We start from the raw sequence: 21,850 nt of genomic DNA, 5'->3' as shown, positions 1-21,850 counted from the left end.
TATAATTCACAATCCTAGAGAAGCTAGACAACAAAGAAGACTCTAAGAGAGACATACCTGGATCTAATCTATATAGAAAGTAGAAAAAGACAAGATCTCCTGAGTAAATTGGGAACATGGGGATCATGGGAAAGGGTTGAAAGGGAAGGGACAGGAAGGGAGGGGAGCAGAGAAAAATGTAGAGCTCAATAAAATCAATAAAAACAAAAAGTTAGCCAGAAAAATGCCTAAGCTATTAGTCAAGCAGTGAGCAGCTTCTGTCTACACAGCTGAGCCATGAGATGGCCTCCCTCATTCCTTGGTTGGGGTCAGAGCTAAGACTAAACCCTGGGTTTCTTACTCTCAGCTCACTCTTGCTCTCTTTCCCTAATGCCCACCTGCCACAGAGCCACAACTTGGGGACAACAGGGCCGTGCATACCCGCTGCCATTTAACCTTTACAATTATTTGACCCATAATGTCTTGCAGTCTGGAAGCCTCTGGTCTAAACTGTTGAGACCACCACTCCCTGCCCAGTGTCTCCTGCAGAACAGAACAGGTCATCCTCATCCCAGTGCCTGAGCCCAGCCAGTGAGCAAGAGTGAGCAGGAAGGAGAGTCAAGGGCTCAGGTCCCTTCAGCCCGAGCTTTAAGATACACACTAAACAAACCCAACAGAAACGTCTCTCAGATAGATAATACCATCCCACACCAACTGGCTGAGTATTCTGGCATATTCCACAGCAACAACCTGTTCTCTGGACAATGACGTGGACTTGACTTGAGACAGATATCAGGCTGTGAAAACAGAGAAGGGACAGCAAAAGTCTTGTGCTGGCTCATCCCCTTCTCCTGCTCAGCCCAGGGAGGCTCTTCCATGAAGACCAGCCAGTTTCGTGTTTTTTTCCAGTGGTTGAGGAAATCGTTTCCACAGCACTGAAGCAGCTGCTGGTAAACATAGAAGCTGGTGATGGGGCCAGGATGATTGTCGGCATCAGAAATAGGAGGCTATGGAGCGGCCTCAGGGAAGTAAAGTCCACTGACAACCGGCCAAAGGAAAAACAACTACCAGACAGGGAAAGGAAACAAGACCGGAGAGCCAGACTGGGGCACTTCTACCTCAGGACCTTAATCTTGATGCCAAGAGCCAGGACCGAGTAGGATCTGGCACTCACAACAAGTGAAACCAACACCGAGTCCACACCTGGCTCCATTTTTATATCATTTTGTCCAAAGGTTATAAAAGCCCTGGACAATGGGGATCCTGCCTGTTTGCCTTCGTTCTTTTTGGCTGAGGATCACAGACACCTGGGCCGTGGAAGGGTTTAAGTTGATGAAAAAGACATATGGCTCTTGGGAGGGATGAGTGAGTCTGTTGAGATCCTTCTCTGGAAAAGGAGGCTGAGTACATGAAACCATAGAGAAGCACAGGAAACCAAACTGCCAAGCATCCTCCCCTACCCCGTCCCAGACCTGCTGCTTTCTACACACCTAGGCTAACTCAGGAAGGTGGCGCTTCCTGGTACACAGACTAGGACCCTTTCCTAGACCTTTAGGGTTTTTTTTTGAAATGCATCAGTGCTGGACGCGATGGTGGTAAACACGAGAGCCTGGGTACCAAGAACACCCTTGTAGGAAGGACTGTTTCCTCGCAGTAGACTCTACGCCTATTGCCCACTTACCTCTGAATCAGAAATCTGAAAGTGAGATCCGGGAGGGAGCATTGGATCGATCTGCCCCTTTCCCAAATCCACGGCTTCATACTTTGATATTTAACCCGTTTAAGTTTAAGGAGGATCATCTGTGTGGCTAAGGACTGGGTCTGTCCATTGGAGCCTAGGAAGATCTCGGTGTGTCTGTTATTGCTGTATAGAAAGGCTACTGTTTTTACATGTTAACTTTGTATCAACTTTGCAGAATGTAGCAGTCATTATAGGCGCTTCCTGGTGGAGGCTTTGGTCCCTGATACACACCATCACACCATCCTTGAACACTACACTTGGTTTCTTTTCCCATTTGATTCTCTCGGCGTATTGCTCCAAGACTTCCAGCTTATAGTGAAGAGGAGCAGAAACAACCGACAGCTCTACCCTGTTCCTAATTTTAACAAGACAACTTCAATTTTTTTCCCTCTACTTAGGATGATGCTGACTATAGGTTTGTTTATATTGCCTTTATCATATTGAAGTATCATTCCTCCAACCCTACTCTAGCTAGGACTTTTATCAAGAGGATGTTGGATTTTTGTCAAAATCCTTTTCTGCAACTATTGAGATGATCATGTGATTTTTGTCTTTAAGTTCATTTATATGATTTATTATAGCATTGAAACTTTTCCTCAGCTATGTTTCAGAAAGATCCCAGGAATATTTTTAGAATAAGAATAATAAAAATAAATATTATTTTTCATAAAAAATTATCAAATATGTTTATGGCTAGACTGAGGTTGCTATTAACAGAAAATCAAGACTTAGGAGACCCTATAAGACATCCTACTGCTAGACGGTCCATTGAGGTACTTCATCCCTGACCAGCACTCAAGGGTAAAAACACAAATTTAAGTTTCAAGGTTTGGCTAACACAAGGTTCTCAGTTTTTAATAAATTCTATTGTTCCAGTAGAGCACAGATTTCCCAATCTTTTGAAATAAAATGGTGACAGAAGAGTCGAAAGAAAGTTATTCAGAGAGAGAGAGTTAACTGGGAGCACTAAGTGACTGCCTGCTGCACAGAGGATAGCCAGCTCCCATTGGCTAAGGTGCTGAGCCTCTGAAGGGTCCCAGTGTCTGAAGTCACCCTTCTCAGGCCTGTAGCGACTAAGCACATCTTGGTTTCTAGTCTGGCCCTCAAAGGTCCTGTGCTGGTAATTTGTTTGTGCTTTGTCAACTTGACACAGCTGGATCCATCTGTGAAGAAGGAACCTCAACTGAGAAACAGCTTCCATCAGATTGGCTTGTGGGCAAGTCTGTGGGACATTTTCCTGATTACTGATTTATGCGAGAGGACCCGGCCTATGTGGTGGTACCACTGGATGGGTTTGCCCATGGGCTGTAAACCAGTAAGCAGTACCCCGCCATGGTCTCTGCTTCAGTTCCTGCCTCCAGGTTCCTGCCTTGAGCACCCGCCCTGGCTTCCCTCAACAGTGGCTCTAACCTGTCTCCCCAAGCTGCCTTTACTCATGGTGTGTATCACAGTAACAGAAAGCAAACTAACGCAGGTCCTTTCTCTTGAGAAACACAGATTAAAATAGTCTAGATATTCCTTCTGTTCTTTATCATCAGAGCTGACCCGGAATTCTAACATCCTTAAGGTATCTGAAAAATTTTCCTTGACCAAAGAGTCTCCACCATCATTTATCTCATCTGTCTATCGAGTGGTTATTGCTGGATTTTGACCTTCACCTCCATCCAAGCGACGGGACATTGCCAGGTCCCAAATTAGACACCTGGGAGTTGACAAATAAGGCCTGGTCCAAGTCAATGTTTCTTATTTAAACCACTGACTCCATAGTTTCCCTTTTCTATGTCTTAGCAGGTGCCATGGGTACAGGATCAACATGAGCAGGGCATGAGAGCTGGGCATGGTGGTGTCGCCTGCACCATCAGAGCTGAGAGGCAGGGGATGAGAAGTAGGCATGGTGGTGTCGCCTGCACCATCAGAGCTGAGAGGCAGGGGATGAGAAGTAGGCATGGTGGTGCTGCCTGAGCCATCAGAGCTGAGAGGCAGGGGACCAGAAGTAGGTATGGTGGTGCTGCCTGAGCCATCAGAGCTGAGAGGCAGGGGACGAGAAGTAGGCATGGTGGTGCTGCCTGAGCCACCACGGCTGAGAGGCAGAAGCAGGAAGAACTACCTCGAGTCCCAGAGTTCCAGGCCAGCCTGGGCTGCACAGAAAGACCCAGTCTCAGAAACAAACCACACTGAACAAATAAGAGCACAACCCAGAATGCAAAGCTACACGTCTGTTAAGCTAAGCGCTATCTGGGGATTATTTTCAGGATTATATTTGTTTATGTGCGTATGTGTGCAAATGTGTAAGTTTACCTGTACCATGTGCATGCAGGTCCTCCCCACGGGGGTCAGCTGGTGTCAGATTCCCTGGTACTGGAATTGCAAACAGTTGTGAGTTGCCTCTAAGGGTGCTGGGAGTGGAACTAGGGTCTCCTGCAAGTGTAGCAAGCTGGCGAGCCATCTCCCTAGTCCAGGAAATTATTTTTTAAGTGGCTCTAAACTTCTAGGCATGATGTTGTCATTAGGCAGAAAAGCACCATGAGATCTGAAGACACGTAACTGGGTGGGAGAGTCAGTTACTCCAGGTAGGTGCTGGGTGCTCCCACTCTGTGGAAAGGGGGGCTCGGTGCTATTAATGACTTAGTCACAGAAGCTAAAAATGACACAGAATGATTGTGAAAGGCTTAGGTGTTGTCTGACTGTACAACCTTGAACCAGACCTTCCAGAACCGTCCCCTGCTGTGGTCATCTCTTCCCTCTGCTGCCTTGATAGCCATGGTGGAAACATCATGAGCCAGAGCAGCCTCTGACTGGAGAGCAGCCTCTGACTATTTTAAGTGGAGTGTTTATTGTCTTTGGAAAACAATACAGCACAGCAAGCACACTTCGGTGGCCTGTGGCAGCAACACATCATCAGCCTTCATCAGGGCAGCTGGGCAGCTGTGGCAGTGGCCACTGCTAAGTCCTCAGAGTTGGAACTGGCATGGGCATGCCAGCCCATCCTTCTTCTCTGTGTGACAGATGCTTATGAACTTGGGGTTACTTTGATCAGGGTTTTCATAAATAAGGACAAATTGTGCCTGCCAGGCTCCCAACTCAGATCCCTTAAGCTGGTGTTCACAGACATGGCTTCTCAAGGTGACTTTAGCCAGTGTTAGGTGTGGTCCTTAGTATTTTTAGGATCAGGCATCCTTCTGCTCAGTTAATTTAAGGATCCACTAAGGAGCTGAGTCGAGAGTGGATCAGTAGGTAGAGTACTAGCTGTGCAAGCAAGAAGACCCGAGCTCAAGTCTTGACACCCATGAAGAAAGCAGGGTATGTTGTCATAGAAAGGTGGATGCCCCACTCACGCCCATGCTCACTGCTCAGAAAACTAGTCTAAACAGTGAGTGCCATATCCTACCCAGTAAGAGACCCTGTCTCAAAAAACCAAGGTAGATAGTTCCCGAGGGACAGCATTGAAGGCTGATCTATGGCTCTGCAAGTCCATACACACACACATGTCCTCATGTACATGAACATAAAACCTCCAACACATATACATTTTCACACATATGAACATGATCCACCTACATGTATATATCCTCACACACATGAACATGCACACACACATACATCCTCACAAATGTGAACATAAAACCCCCAATACAAACATGCATACACATGCATATATCACACACATATACACCACACACATATACCACACATCCATGCATGAATATACCACACACATACATATATACACATGTACACATACATATACACACATATACCACACACACATGGGCATACACCACAATACATGTATACACCATATACACACATATACCACACATAAACTTACATACAAACATATACAAACACACCACATATACACTTGTATATACAACACATACATACTTACATATACCACACACATGCATACACACATACACATGCATACACTACATACACACGCATGCGCATGCACCACACATACCATACATTCATTCACATACATCTAAAAAATAAAATAAAGTGAAGGCTGGAGTTAGCTTTATAGAGAAAAGGCTGTGGTTCAATTTGCAGATAACTTGCTGAGGATTTCTCTGCAGCAGACCTTGCCTAAGTCACTGCTACCTTGGGAGAAGCAGGAGTGCATCAGAGAATTGAGATGAGTCCACAGTGCACTCACATGCCCACAGTTTCTCAGTTCGGGTAAGTGAATCTTAGCGATACAACATGCTAGATACGTAGTGAAGACTTTAAGTGGCACCTAGAAGGGTCTCAGTAGAGGTCGGATGGCTAAATGAATGGCCTCCTGGACCTTTCTCTACCACGCCCATTCATTCATCCTGAACACATTTTGTCATGGGCATCTCTTTGTAACCACACGACCAGGGTCTCTCCAGCCCTGATTTCCGACTCAGTATAACTGACTTTGAATTTCAACATCCCCATTACTGCCTTGAACTTTCTAGAACAGTGTTCTCATCTACTAATGCCCTGGTGACAATTCTGAGGATGGCAGGGTGCCAGTCCCCTCAAGACCTCCCGAGACCTGGACCCATCCCAAGGTCCCTTTGCAGAACCCTGAACAACAAAGCCTGCTCTGCTTCAGCGAGCCCTGCTTTCTAATGAAGACTGTCCGCCCAAGCAGCTTCTCGTTGGATCTTCCGGAAGACCATGGAGGAGCTGTCTGCAGGTCTGCAGATGGAGGAACTCGAGTCTGAGACATCAAACAGCACACATGAAGCTGTATGGGAAGGAGGAGGCAGAGCCAGTATTCAAACCCAGGCACTAGGAATAGAGGCGTTCAACGCTTCACCACCACACCAGACATGTGTGTGTGTGTATGTGTGCGAGTGTGTGTACATGATGTGTGAGAGCATATGAGTGTTTGTGCATGTGCAAGTGAGTGCATGTACATGTGTGTATGTGCATGTGTATGTGTTCATGTATGTGTGGGTGTGTGCATGTGTGTGTATAAGTGCATGTGTGTATGTGTGTATTTGTGCGTGTCAGTTTGTGTGCATGCATGAGCATGTGCATGGGTACATGTGTGATATATGTGCATTTGTGGGCTCAGGTACCCATGTACACAGCTAGAAGAGGACACCCATGCCCTGCTCTATCAGCCTTGACTTTATTCCCTGGAGGCAGGGTCTCTCATGGAACCTGAGCCTAGACTGTTGGCCAGCAAGCCCCAGGCATCCTGTCTCAGCTCCTCTCCTGACACTGGTGCTACAGAAAGGTGTGTGTGACCATGCCCAGGTTTCTATGTGGGTTCTGCGGATGTGAACTCAGGCCCTCCTGTCTGTGCAATATGATATGCTGAGCCATCTCCCTGAGCCACCATGCTTGTTGGTAGAAAATGTCACGTGAGTGGATAACACATCTGTTGTGAAAAACAGATGAAAAAGGGCCAATCTACAACAGTGGATACACGCCACAAAACTCAGAAGTCACTGCCTGCACAGGAACCTGATATTGGGACTGTAAGTTATAGCTGGCCAGGATCCTGAAGCAGTTACTCATGGAATCCTGTGAAGAAGGCCTACTATCTGTCCATCCAGGGGAGGGGTAGTGGAGGGTGGACGGGTGGAGGCCGCCAGTGAGCGGCAGAGCCAGGAGCCATCCCCTCTGTCACTAGGTGCTGCAGAAGACAAGTCCTCCCAACCTGCACATGCATGCAGAGGGAACATAAATAGAACTGAAATTTATCTCGCAACTATGAAAAGGTGTTCACCAATGAGAAAAGTCAAGGAACCGAGAATGTCTCCCTCCTCTGGAAAGCAAAGTACCACTCTATCTGAACAGATTTCAATCCTGTCCAATCAGAGCCTGCTGTGCTCCCTGGGGGAGTTCCAACTGCAAGCGGAATAAGGATGCTATAGAGAGAGGTCTGTGTAGAGGAGGAGAAACAGAAAGATAGGCTTGGATGCGTGTGCGTGGGCGCTTCTCATGCCGATCCACCAAACCCATGCACAATCAGACTCCAGTCAGACAGCCTTCAAGGTGGGAGGCTGAGTGTAGACAGCAGCCCACTCCTGCTTGGGTACCTGAGATAGACAGGAGCTGGGAGGAAATGTGCATCTGGCCCCCCCTCTAGCTCTTTAAGCGTGAGAATCTAGTCCCTTAGCTGCTGGTGAACTCAGGAGGAAGGAGTGGCAGCAGGCATCGAGGACAGGACTATTCTGTCCATCAATGCTTTTAAAAAGCACGAATCTGCTAGTACAAGAGTTTAATTATAATGCCCCACAGCCCTGTAGGGACCTTTTATTATCACCTCCATTTGAGTCCATGTAGAGTGCTAATTTGGGGCAACGGAGTAGCATTCCTGGCATACCGTAAGCACTACATGAATACTTAGAAAACAAATCAGAGCTCAGGGTAAGAATACAGAAAGAAGCACCGAAGTGGGGGAGGGCTAGGGTTGCAGTTTAGTCAGTAAAGTGCTCCCTTTGGGAGCATCAAGACCTGAGTTCAACTCCCCAGAATCCATGTAAAATAGGCTGGGTGTGGTGGTATGGGCTTACAATCCCAGCAAGAGATTCTGATTCAAAAAACAAGTTAGGCAGCACCTAAGGAGTGACAGTTGAGGCTGTCCTTGGGCCTCTATGTGCACACGTATACACACACTCACACATGTGCACACACATACACATGCACCCACACATGTGCCCAGTACACACATGTACTCACACACGTGCACACACATGTACTCACACATGTGCACACGTACACACACATGTGCACACACATACACATGCACTCACACATGTGCACAGCACACACATGTACTCACACATGTGCACACGTACACACATTCACACATGTGCACACTCACACATATGCACATGTACACATGCAATTACACACATGTGCGCACACACTCACACATGTGCACACACTCACACATGTGCACACGTACACACTCACACATGTGCACGCACATACACACATGTACTTACACATGTGCACATGCATACACATGTACTCACACACATGTGCACATGTACACGCATGTGCTTACACACATGTGCATATGTACATAAGACACAGAGAAGCACAGAGGTCAGAATGGCACAGACAGGACAGACACAGGGCAGTCGGGCAGAAATTCTGCCTCTCTTTATTCGGTAAGCAGAGGACAGATTATTTAGGATAATTTTATTGCCTCTGAGGCTTCCTTTTCCCCCTGCTTGCCTCTGCCAGGCTCCTATGGTCTTTGCTTCCTACTCAGCGATGAGGAAACATCAGCCACAGGATATGCAGTGCAGCTGAGATAGCTCAGAGACTCCAGCCTGAAGGCCAGAGGGGCCACGGCTCGCTGGTGGAGCTCAGAGGCTGTGAACACTAACGAGGGGACTTTCACACCAAAAGAGAGTCAGGTTCTGCTTCTCAGGAAGCCTCTTGCCAAGTATAAAAAGTCTTTTTTTTTTCTTTTTAAAGATAGAAATGGCTGTCATAGCAGAATAGTTTCAAAGTTGAAGCAATTCTTGGAGAACTACAAATAGCAACCAAATGTTGTCTGATTGCGTGCCAGCCACGTTCAGAAAGTTGCTGAAAATTCCCAGTACTCTAGAATCTGTGGGCCTGCTTAGACTGGGGACTTTGCATGTCTATAACCAGATATGACCTTTCCTTCATAGATTTCTCTCACGGCCTAGCCATACCTTTTGGTCTAAACAGATAAGAACTCCTTAAAAACAAAAATGTTTCGGATGAAACAGTTGCACTAAAGTGGGATTTCATTCAGTGGAAGCAGACGATAAAATCTGACCCAACGATTTGTACATAAGCAATTATGGTTAAAGCTAGTGAAATTACCTGACAGGAGTGAGAAGGAAACGTGAAACACGCAACAAACCCCGCTTAGGAGTTGATGGGGAGGGGAGGTGTACAGGCCTGGTGAGGTCAGTGTGCAGAGAAAGAGAGCTTAAAGGTGGTGCGTCCAGCTTTTAAAGGCTGCCTAGCACATGCGCACAGGGGGATGACGTGGTTACATCATATACAGATGACGGAGCTCCTGCATGCGTACAAGGGCTCACGCAGCTGCATCATATGTAGATGATGTAGCCATGCTGCACGTGGGTCACGTGGAGTCCTTTAAGATTCCCAGGGCCATTAGGCACTTCTGTCTGAGGGCTTGTCTGCACATGCGTGGCCTTGGAACCCAGAAGTGTCAGCCATGTTGTGTGGCTGAATCATTACAGCTGGTACTAAAACACAATGTTTTTTAGCTGGTTACTGTGGGGCCCAAAACAGCGTGGCCACACAGCTGCCATGACACTTAATAAAACTCAGCTGAAAAGCAGGCCTGAGTTTCTCAGTTTACTGGCAGGCAGCACTGGGTTCCAGGAAAAGCCATAAGCTGACACCACCCAGGGAGGGCCAGCATCTAAGGGGAACATCCCAACAGATGGCCAGACGGACTTGTCGATCACTGTCTATGCAGTCAGGCAGATGTAAGGTCCATGCTTAAGCTTGAATAAAGGCTCTTTGCTTTTACATACAAGATTGGGTCTCCATGGTGGTCTTTGGAGGGTCCCTGTGATCTGGGCATAAGTTACATTTTGATACTTAATTTTAATTTTTAGGGTATATCATAAGTACCTAGCTGTGAGCCCTGTGAGATACAACAACACTAGCACAGTAAGACATGCCCATGAGGCAATAGCGGCATGGCTGTTGTAGGAGTAACCAGTTGTACTTTGGGATTGGTTTCAAGGCCCACGCCACAGGAGGCAACGCATGCCTGGTGTAGAATATTCCTTTGCACTGTGTGACTGTATGAAGCTGACTGGCCGGTAGCTGAACAGGCTAAGGTTAGGCAGGAGAACCAAGCTGAAAATGGTGGGAGGAAGAAGGGCAGAGTCTGGAGTCATGAGCAGACAGACACAGAGAAAAGCAAGATGGACATGCCATACTTAGAACAGGTACCGAGCCACGTAGCAAAGCCATAGATAAGATATACGGATTAATTTAAATGTAAGAGTTAGCTAGTAACAAGCCTGAGCTATTGGCCAAGCATTTGTAATTAATATTAAGCCTTAGTGTGTTTATTTGGGAGCTGCTGTGGGACAGAAACTTCCACCAACAGTCTGATACTATAAATCTGGCCAAGAAATCATGGCTGGGAGCTCATAGGCTCCATGGGAGAATTTACTGATACTATCCTGGTAAATGGACACAGTACCACATTGACTTTTACATTTGTACCTCTACAGCCATAGACTAGTGCAATGCTCGGACCTTATCAGAGAAGTTTCTCTGTGCAGCAGACACTCACACACTGGTCCAAAGGCACGGACTAAATGTCTGTGGGGTCATCATTGGATATCTACATCACACTCCTTCCCAAGAAAGGCGATGATACGGGCAGAAGCAGTAAGTTAGGAGGGGAGGATGTGGGGGCAGTTACAGAAAAGCGTGGAGAGGTGGATTCTTAAGGGAATAATAAAAATACTGTATTTTCCTACAAGGAAGAAAAGTAATCTGCCCAGTGTGGTAGGTGCATGCCTGTAATCCCAGTATTTGGAAGATGGAGGCAAGAAACCAGGAATTCAAGAGCACCCTTGGTTACACGGGGAGTTCAAGACCAGCCTGGGCTTACTTGAGACACTGTCTCCAGCAAAATTATATATATATATAATTTTGGTAAAGCCATGACCACACGATGGAGCATGTTCCCAAATTGCATGGCTTGAGGTGAGTGGAAGCCATTTTAGAAGAATCTGCTTCTGTTTCCTTAAACTAAACAATTGAGAGTACTTGATAAAGCAAACGAGAAAACAAACATCCAGGGGTCAGAAGACTGGCATCTGCCCTCACCTGTTGGTAACCTTGAGCATGACCTTGAGCCTCAATTTCCTACCTAGGTTGACCTACAGGACCTCCCCAGTGCCTCATGGGAGCACAGCCTCTCCCACATCATCAGAGGAAGTCCTCTAAAGCTTTTACTAACGTTTTTTCTAATTAAGCCCTGCTAGAGGAGGGGGTGAGCAGTTGGTGGTTCAACAGTGGCCAACCTTTTTTCTTGAGCAGAGTAGTAAGAGCCCTGAGAGACCTGAAGCTGCACACACCATAGCTCTAAGCAGGTCTTAGAACTATCTACTGGGTTCCTTACCAGGCTGCTGCCCCCTCGTGGTAGGTCATAGGAACACACCTGTTTAGTCTGTGTACATACAGTATTTTCTTCTTTCCTCCCAATGCTCAAAATCCGGCCCCTATGCAAGTGGTCAGAACATTCTTATTTGTAGTAAAGAGAAAGATTTCCACAGTAATGGAAAGATTTGGGCTCGCTGCTATAAACCGTGTAGGAGCTGTCCAGAATAGAAGATGGTGACCTTACTTTAGGTACCAGGACTCAGAGAGCTAGAGGAAGGGGAGAGGTGATATTTATTCCAAGTCTCCCCTGGGCTGTCAGAAATCCATAGACACTAAGGCACACACTGGGCTAATTTCCTGACGCCCCAGGGAAGAGCTAAAACGACTTCCCAGTTCAGTCCCCAGGACCAGAAGATATTGACGATAATAGTTACTAATTGAACCGTCCAACATTGTGCCCAGTGTATTTAGAAAGAGTCTACTATGGGGGTGTTCTCCCTGGATTCCCATAGATGAAATCTCCTCATAGAGAATTTCAGATCCCCTGATAAATGCATACTCACATAGGTGTCGGCTTCTACACAGGCCTTCTCTGAGTGCCCCACATAAAGAAAACCTTAGCTTAGACACCGGCTTTCTTCACATATTAGGCATTTTCTGTGGGAATTAGCCTACACTCTTTCACTAGGAAGCAAACCTCCTGAGGGTGAGAGAATCCATTTGGCCCAAGGATACATCTTCAGCATGAAGGTGACACACGTTTTGGGTAGTCAGTAAAAATCAAATATATGTAAAGTTTCATAACTATCCCCCTGGCTGGCTGTCAAAATGGACAGCCTGATGTCTAATTCCATCTGAGTCTTTTTGATACAATGACAACGCTGCTCTCTTTCTGGGTTTCAGTAAACACTGTGCGATGTTTTTTTCATAGGGGGAAAATGCCCTAGATAGGACTACACTTGGTGCTAGCGAATAGGACTTTTTCAAAGGAAGGCATCTTCCTGAGCTGCCTTTGAACCACAAAGGTGTTTCTGGTAGTGATCGCAGGTACACTTACTGCTGGAGCAGGTGGCTTCGTTAGGGCTGGAGGACATCGGCTGGGCACAGAGCTGACAAAGGCAGTCTCTCCCATTGAATGTGACTCGGTCTCCGGGTGGGAACGGGCGCCTGGAGACAGAAAGACATTTGCCCTCAAGGTCATTCCAGCGATTTCATCCCCTTTTCTTACTCCTTGCCCACTCCCCCTCGGTACAAATTGATCTCTTGGAGGCGCACCAGCCTGAATGTTTGAAATGTAGCCATGCCTAAGCCCGCCAGCTGGTCACGGGCCAAACAAATACACGTGCTTCATTATGAGATGAAGAGACTCCCTGACTGGAAAGTAGTGTGATTTAGTTCCACTCTACAGTGTGTGTGTGTGTGTGTGTGTGTGTGTGTGTGTGTAGGTGTTGGCACAGATCACCTCAGGGCCCACAGAGTAGTGACTTCCATAAAAAGATTCTTCGTGGATTAAAAAAAACCATTTTAAATGCCATGATTCCCACTGAAGTTCGGGGCACATCCCTAAGAGGAATGCTTACAGGAAAAACAGGAACCTTTTTGTCCCCTGTGGGTTTTGGTAGCTAAACTGAGCTAGACTTTGTCCTTTTTGGACATCTGAATTTGCAAAGCAATGGGGACCCCAGTCTCTCATAGGCTACAGGTGATAGGCCAGGCCACTATAAACGTGTTTGAGGATCAGCAGCCTGGAGAAGTTGCTCAGTGGTTAGGAGCACTTGGCCTTGCAGAGGACCTGGGTTCCTAATATCCACACGGCTGCTCAGAGCCACCTACAACTCCAGTTTCAGGGTATCCGCTGCCTTTTCTGACCTCCATAGGCACCAGGCATGCACACAGTAGGCCTACATTCAGGTAAAGCACCCATACACATAAAAGAAAACAAATTTAAAACTCAGCAGCAGTCTCCTTTCAAACAGACAAGTTCCGTCCCCGCTAGGCTCATCAGTAAGAGCACACAGCACACCTTCTGCAGGTACGCTGGGTCTCCGTGCTTGCTACTTGCAATGAGTCAGTTTACCAGTCGCTCTTCATCAACGTGAGCTTTCTAATGTGGGAGTTGGTCAGTCAGGAAATGTGGAACTCACCAGACCAGACAACACGAATGAGCCAGGAGCTGCCAGTCTGGTGCAAAAACAAGCCTCTGACCCTCTGCACTTTCCCAGTCCCTTAACTCATATCTCCAAGGCCTAACACTGATAATTAAGCGTGATAAACACTCACGGGTACATCTGGACCTAAACCACTGATATGATTGGTTCAGTCATCAAGGGTTTAGGGGGATATTATAGTCTCAGGCCTACGAATGTTGAAAGTCCTCAGGATATCAGTGTCCCTGTCTGAAGTGGCACTGTCTGTTTGCACGGAACAGATAAAGGGAGGCCACAGGCAGGGACAGCCTTCGTCAACCCGACGTAGAACTGTGTTAATAATTAAAACTATCCTCTGGCGTTGTGAGTGACCTCTTGCCGCACTTCATTTACTAGCTCTGAACCAGCCTCTAGTTCACTCGGTGCAGAGAGCAAGGGCCCATAAACACAACACAACAAACACGGGCTCTTTGTCTCCACTCAGGCACAGGACCTGGATGAGGCAAGCAAGATTCTTGGGGCAAGAACAGGGGCTCACTGACCACGGCTGAGCCAGCTCTTGTGAGGTCCTGACAACAAGCATGCCTTTGCGTGCAGTATCCTGGAGTCTGGCTGACCTGGCCTGTCTGGACCCCATTTCCATCCAATGATCCTCCATGGTACCAGAGGGTCAAAGTCATCTTCTTTTTATAATGTGTGACTCCCAAAACACAACAACAGCACATTCCACCCCCCATGTCAGCTTCCTTCCCTCAGACCCATCATTTTCATACACGTCGTCATGTGTTCCACAGATGCCCAGCAATCAGCAGCCAGCACAGCTTTCCCTAAAACATCCACCAGGAGAGTCTCTTTAGGTTTCGTAGACTGTTGGTCTCTGTCACGATTCTTCAGTCTGCCCTTGTACCTGACAGAAGTTCTAGCCCCTATGTGAACAAGTAGTCAATAAAACTGTCTTTAAAAGAAAGACCTACAGCCAGGCACAGGGTGCATGCCTTCAACCCCAGCATGTGAGAGGCAGAGATAGGCAGATCTTGTTGAGTTCAAGGTCAGCCTGGTTTATATGGTGAGTTCCAGGACAGTCAGAACTATATAGTGAGACGCTGTCTCAAACAACAAAACAAACAAATAACAGCCCCCACCCCCCGAAAAAAAAATAACCTAAAGAATAATGATTTGACCCACGAGTCATTGCCAAATTACAGTAAAGATAGCATTTCATCTTCAGAAAGAGGCAGCCCTGCGACACTGGCTAGACTGATCTTGAATGCCTGGGCCAGCCTCCCCCTCCCCGCTCTTAGTGCTGGGACTACGGGTACAAACCTCCACACCCAGCTAGAAGAGGCCTTCTGAAGCAGGCCTACCTAATCGTCGGCATTCCCCGGTGAGCATTTTCCTTCCAAGCAACTGTCCCTGTCCCTTCCCCACTGTTGTCCAGGTCCTTTTGGGAACAGGGTCTAGCCACTTAACAGCTATCACATTGCTGTACGGAGGATATGAATAAAGTTTTCCAACTGTACTGTGCTTTAACAGAGAATGAGCAGACAGCAAGGAGAGACATGTTGGGAAGGGGCTACTTTAAGACTTTGCACCACTCAGGACCAGAGGAGGCTGTCAGAAGCATCAGCGGCCAAAGCCTGCATTTTTCTGTTGGAGGGAGCCAGAGGCTGGGGAAAGAAGGCCACTTACTTGCAGGCGGTACAGGCAAAGCAGTTGGGATGGTAGGTCTTGCCCAGGGCAGTGACCACCTCGCCCTCCACGAACTCTCCGCAGCCGTGGCACCGGGTCCCGTACATCCTCTGGTAGTCCAGGGTGCACAGATAGTCCCCGTTCTTTATGAAGAAGCCTCCTTGGGCCAGGTCGCAGCCGCACACTGTAGAGAGACAAGTTTACAACTGGTCAGCGCCTGCCAAATTTCTGGGCAGCATTTGCTGTCTGCCAGATGCTGGTGGCTCCCTGTGCTCTCGGCAGTTTGGGGACAGGGGAGGGGACTGGCACAAAGAGCTATTTATTATCGGGCTCTGCTTTTTCTGCTGTCCCCCTCCCCTAGGAGCTATGCAATATCTCATGCAAGTAAAATCTACTGGCTGTGTCTTTGTGGCCTCAGCAGTATGTCTAAGATTCAGCAGCAATTAGTCAGTCTTTGATGGAAAGATATGCTGCCTTTGGGCTCAGATGCCAGCCAAGGTGTCCCTGGCAGTGCTATTAGGAAAGGTGCCCACAGCTTGTCCACACAGCTACCTGATTTGGGCCAAGATTATTGAGTAATAAATTCCTCCTGCAGCAACAGCGACAGCTGAAGTTTCCAGGGACTGGTTTCTCACACTCTGGAAATACTTCCCCAAAGCAGCCAGGGCTAGAGCTGGCTCTTCACACGGCAAACAGGACGTACGAATCGCGTATGTCATCGGGCGTGAAGACGGGCAGGCCAGAGAAGGACAGAGAGGGAACAAGTCCAACAGAAAGCTGTCGCTCGTGCTCTCAGAGCATGTAAAAGAGGGCCTTTGGTGTGTCTGGGTTTAGGCAACCCTTTCCAGACTGTATAGATGTGATCACAGAATGTGGTGTAGAAAGTGGGGATGCCAGGGACCTGGGACAATCTGCATGCTCAGACAAAACCCAAGCAGGTCATAACTTGTCCACAAATAAAGCTTGGAGGAACTCCCTGATAACGGTAATCTCCTGTCAGACACCAGGGAAGCGACAGCTAAGGCTGGGCCTCTCCAACCTTAGCTCTGTATTCCAAGGTTAGGTGACCACCACACAAGAAAGGGCCCCCTCAGGAAAGCATCTAGAACCCTTTCTGGTCTTCTTACAAACAGCTAGAGCAGAACCTCAGGCCAGCAGAGAGTGAGCGGGGATACTAAGTTGCTCTCCTAGGGACTTGCAAGAACACAGGGTTACTGCAGTTAGTTCTGGTGGTTATTAATAGTCTTAAAAGGAGTGGGGTCGTGTAACTAAAGGTGGGGTTGCAAGAAGAAATTAGACACAATGAAACTTTTCTGAACATGAGGGAGAGGCAGGTGGGTCTGTGAGTTCAAGACCAGCCTGGTTTACAGAATGAGTTCCAAGATAGCTAGGGCTACACAGAGACCCCACCCCTACCCCCACCTCATGTGTGTGTGCATGCATATACACATACACACACACACACACACATTTCTGAACATGTAAGGACCAAAAATTAATTCAAAATCAATTGTGCAGTGAGCCTGAGTCTGAGGTGCCAGTCACCCACGGTGGGTGAGAGACTTCCCTGTAACCTTGAGTCTGAACAACATATGTGCTCGCCAGCCGCACAGGACAAACACGCTGTGGGACCCCACTCCACTCAGTTCACAGCTACCGTGTGTTAGCGATTGCAGTGTTTGTTTTTACTGTACATACAATGCTTTCTGCCCTTACAGAAACAACGGTTTAGTAATGAGAGACAAAGAAAGACTTTTTCCTAATGCATGTAAGTATCGAATTAATATATCTTTGAATAAAGTCATTTTAGAGTAAGTGCTTGATTTTTTTTTAAATTCCTGATTCAGTTGCTGACTTGATTTTCACAAAGAGCAACCATTAAATGAATTTTGACTTGACATTAGGACAGAATTCCAGTAACTTCTGAAATGCCTTTAAATGCACTTCTGCCATTTTGTCCCATGCATTTATGCAGTGTGGCATTCTCGGCACCGATGATTATAAAATCAAAATATTGATGAACTCGGAGAAACACTGAAGATGCTTGTTGTCCCACGCTCAAATATTCAGTCAATATTTCTTTATGTAAGAAATAAATAAGCATACTATCTTATTAGTATATAAATTCACTTTAGACTTCAATAAGTGGTAAAAAATGTGTAACAATTGTTTTAAAATATATTTCTTTAATATTAATTATCAGTAAATGATTTATAAACTTATTTTAAATACTTAGATACTCAGAGTACTATAAAAATTTCATAGGCGTTAAATGTTTCAAGTAGAAAAAGGTTAAGAACCCTGATCTAATGAAGCAGTGTGGCACAGTGAGGTCATGACCTCAGTAATACCCCCCACCCCTATCAGTAGAACTCAGAGGAGACAGGGTGACACCGAAACCACAAACTGCTTTCCATGAGGACTCACTGGTCCTTGTTTAGACCAACTCCGTAGCTCTGGCTTCCTTCTTAAAAACTGTAACTAAGTAACCTCTGCTGATGGACAAAGACCATTTGCTGGAAAGCAGCCACCCTATAAATAATGCTGTGACCATCTTCTCAGAAAGGCTTTCTCCTCTGGGAACTGTCGGCATCTCTTCCTGCATCCGAGGTCCTCACACCGAGAGCTCAAGGACTAGCCTAGTCCTGACCACAGATTCTTAGGGCACAGACAATCCTTGGGGAGTGGGGTAGGTGGCACCATCACCGAACACTCAGAAAGCCCTGCAGTGATCTTATATCTATGCACCTTCAGGACGACAGAGCACTTTACGGCCATGAGTTTCTATCTATACTCCTTTGGATTCTTTCTTCAGGAACCTGCAAGCATGGCCTCTAATATAACACAGAGAAGAACATAGTATCATTAAGTTGAATACTGCTTCATACTTGGCAAGTTCCCACCAAGTTCCCTCCTGGGAGTCATCTGCATTCTGATGACTCACTGGTCCCTTTAAGCCTATTTCTCACAGCTGTGAGATGCCATTGCCTTTGTTCTCCTCCAGTCACCTGGGCTGGGAATAAAAGTCCCAGCTACTTCATGAGCAGACCAAGGTGACCTTCATGCTGAAACAGACCACCCAGCCCCTCTTGGAGCTAACCCGAGCACTTTAAAAGTCCTTTCTGCTTACTGCTCCCTTGGGGTGCCTCTGTGTGGGCTTCTCTGGATCACATGGCTTTGTGAAACAGACACAAGCTCTCTTTAATCAAACTGTAATACCGAGAACCTAACATAGTCTTACAAAATGACTCTGCAACACAGTTGAGAGATGACAAACTGCCCTGTTAGGACTCGATTTGACTTTTCTCTGAAATTCAGAGCCATGCTGGCCTACCCAACAACTCTAGCATTATTCGTCATGGTTTAGATGATGAGGCAAATGGTTTAAAGGGGCAAAAGTCTACAGCACACACACCAGGGAGTGGCAGGAAAAGTTCATGCAGCAGAACTAGAAGCTACTTAGCATCATGGTGTCACCTAAGATTAGAATGGTGGTGACATAATTGGAGTCTCTTTTTTATCTCCTCCTCAAGGACCCTAAGCACAGGGAACTCTCAGACACCATTTCCTTCCCCATATAACACAAAACCTCCCCGAGAACAGACCTCCTTCAACTTCGATAGTTGAGCAAAGGATTCTCAACCAGTGGTCTCTATTTAGAGCAGTGATTCTTAACCTCCCCAACACCGTGACCCTTTAATACAGTTCCTCTTGTTGTGGTGACCCCCCCACCACAAAATTATTTTCATTGCTACTTTATAATTTTCCTCTGGTTATGAATCATAATGAAAATATCTGATATTCAGGATCTCTGATGACCATGGTTGTAACTGAGCAGGGCACAGACAGCATGCCTTCCTAAAATGCAGCCTCCGCTAGCTTCCCTGCCCCCTGGGCTCCTCTGTAGTACTTCCACCCACAAACCCTGGCTCCCTGTCAATCTCTAGCGGCATCCACACTCTCACACCAGCGTTTTCAAACAGCCAGGCTACTTCTCCAGTGAACATCTCTGGGATCCATTCCTCCCCTAACTTCTTGCCTTAGCATTGCCCTCCTGCATGGAAGCAATTTTATTAAAACAGTGCTTCTGTTGCCAGGAAAAGAATTCACTGAAAACCCTGCAACAGCCTGAATTCCCATCAGCAGAGCAAACAGACGAATCAATCATGGTTCGGTGAGTCAGAGGACTGGCACTACAGTGGGTTGGACCAATCATCGCTGGTGATTTATCACCAAGAGAGAGAATGAAAATCACAGAGTGAAGAATGTTAGGAACTCAATGCTGAGAGACCTCTACATGTGCTTTTATAAACAAGAAAGAGAGAGGGGGAGGGGGAGAGGGGCGGAGGGGGAGAGGGGGAGAGGGAGAGAGAGCTCACAAAACGGGACTATTAAAGTTGACTGTCTCAGGAAGGTGAAGAAGAATTAACTTTTACACAGCTGCCAATCAGCGCATTTTTAAAAATTCCCATTAGTTGTAAAAACATGCACGAACATCTGAGTCACCATCTTAGTCATTTTTTTTTTTTTTTTTTTTTTTTTTTTGGTTTTTTGAGACAGGGTTTCTCTGTGATTTTGGAGCCTGTCCTGGAACTAGCTCTTGTAGCCCAGGCTGGTCTTGAACTCACAGAGATCCGCCTGCCTCTGCCTCCCTAGTGCTGGGATTAAAGGCGTGCGCCACCATCTTAGTCATTTTTAAGTCGACAATTCAGTGGCGCATGCGCATCCACACGGTGTGGTAGTGTACAGTTTAGGGGCACGTGCGCATCCACACGGTGTGGTAGTGTATAGTTTAGGGGCACGTGTGCATCCACACGGTGTGGTAGTGTACAGTTTAGGGGCATGTGCGTATCCACACGGTGTGGTAGTGTACAGTTTAGGGGTGCGTGCGCATCCACACGGTGTGGTAGTATATAGTTTAGGAGTGCGTGCGCATCCATACTGTGTTGTAGCATACAGTTTAGGGGCTTATGTGCACCCACATGGTGTGTCAGCATATAGTTCCTGTGGTGTGCATACATACACATAGGAGCTACACCCCTGTGGTGCACATACATACACATAGGTGTTACATACTTATAGGTGCTATATCCCTGTGGTGTGCATACATACACATAGGTGTTACACACATGTGCTGAACATACATACACATAGGTGCTACACACATGTGCTGAACATACATACACATAGAAGCTACACCCCTGTGGTGCACATACATACACACAGGTGTTACATACTTATAGGTGCTATATCCCTGTGGTGTGCATACATACACATAGGTGTTACACACAGGTGCTGAACATACATACACATAGGTGTTACACACATGTGCTGAACATACATACACATAGGTGTTACACACATGTGCTGAACATACATACACATAGGTGTTACACACATGTGCTGAACATACATACACATAGGTGTTACACACATGTGCTGAACATACATACACATAGGAGCTACACCCCTGTGGTGTGCATACATACACATAGGTGTTACACACATGTGCTGAACATACATACACATAGGCAAACACTCATACACATAAAGTAAAAATACATCTTTAAAAAATAACTACCAAAAACTTGGTCACAAAGAAAAGGGAAGAAGTCTCCTCGTCTCAGTGTCAACCTGGGACGTTAACGAGTGACTCTTAGGGACATCGCATTATCCAGGAACCAGGTGTGTGTGACAAGGCTTGTGATGGGGGAGAGTCTTCTGATTTGTGTTAATTTCATTGGTTAAATAAAGAGACTGCCTTGGCCCTTTAATAGGACAGAAAATTAGGGAGGCGGAGTAGACTAAACAGAATGCTAAAAAAAGAAGCCGAGTCAGGCAGTCGCCATGATGCTCCCACTCCAGACAGACGCAGGTTAAGGTCTTTCCTGGTAAGCCACCTTGTGGTGTTACACACAATATTAGAAATGGGTTAGAACAATATGTAAGAGCTAGCCAATAAGAGGTTAAAACTAATGGGCCAAGCGTGTTTAAAAGAATACAGTTTCCATGTAATTATTTCGGGTAAAGCTAGCCGGGTGGCGGGAAGCAGCCCCGCTCCTCCCACTACTACACTCTTTATTGCTGAATAAAGGCCCCAAATTTGGATTCTGATGCCTTTTCTGCCCAGGCCTATTCGGTCAGGGTCTGCTCAGCTCTTCCAACCCCACACCCCCACAGCCATCGCTGACAGTCTGACAGTCTGATAGTCTATTAC

The 21,850-nt window shown here is 46.7% G+C and overlaps 1 protein-coding gene across 4 annotated transcripts in view; it reads right to left on the bottom strand.

Annotated features, from left to right (window-relative positions):
* The window catches only part of Ablim1 (actin binding LIM protein 1), a 281,482-nt gene that overhangs the window by 101,605 nt on the left and 158,027 nt on the right, over positions 1–21,850 (bottom strand). For all 4 annotated transcript variants that reach the window (XR_009057579.1, XR_009057580.1, XR_009057578.1 and 1 more), the window contains exons 3-4: positions 15,634–15,817; positions 12,855–12,964 (exon numbers count right to left, since the gene is read on the bottom strand). Coding sequence is in view for 1 of the 4 variants with exons in the window: in XM_057778252.1 (XP_057634235.1) it covers positions 12,855–12,964; positions 15,634–15,817 (294 nt within the window). In the remaining 3 variants the exon portion in view is untranslated. The remainder of the gene's footprint in view (positions 1–12,854; positions 12,965–15,633; positions 15,818–21,850) is intronic.

The sequence above is a fragment of the Chionomys nivalis genome, chromosome 8 (assembly GCF_950005125.1).
Source record: "Chionomys nivalis chromosome 8, mChiNiv1.1, whole genome shotgun sequence".
Lineage (NCBI taxonomy): Eukaryota > Metazoa > Chordata > Mammalia > Rodentia > Cricetidae > Chionomys > Chionomys nivalis.
The sequence above is the reverse complement of the archived record's forward strand: the minus strand, read 5'-3'. Positions and strand labels throughout refer to the sequence as shown.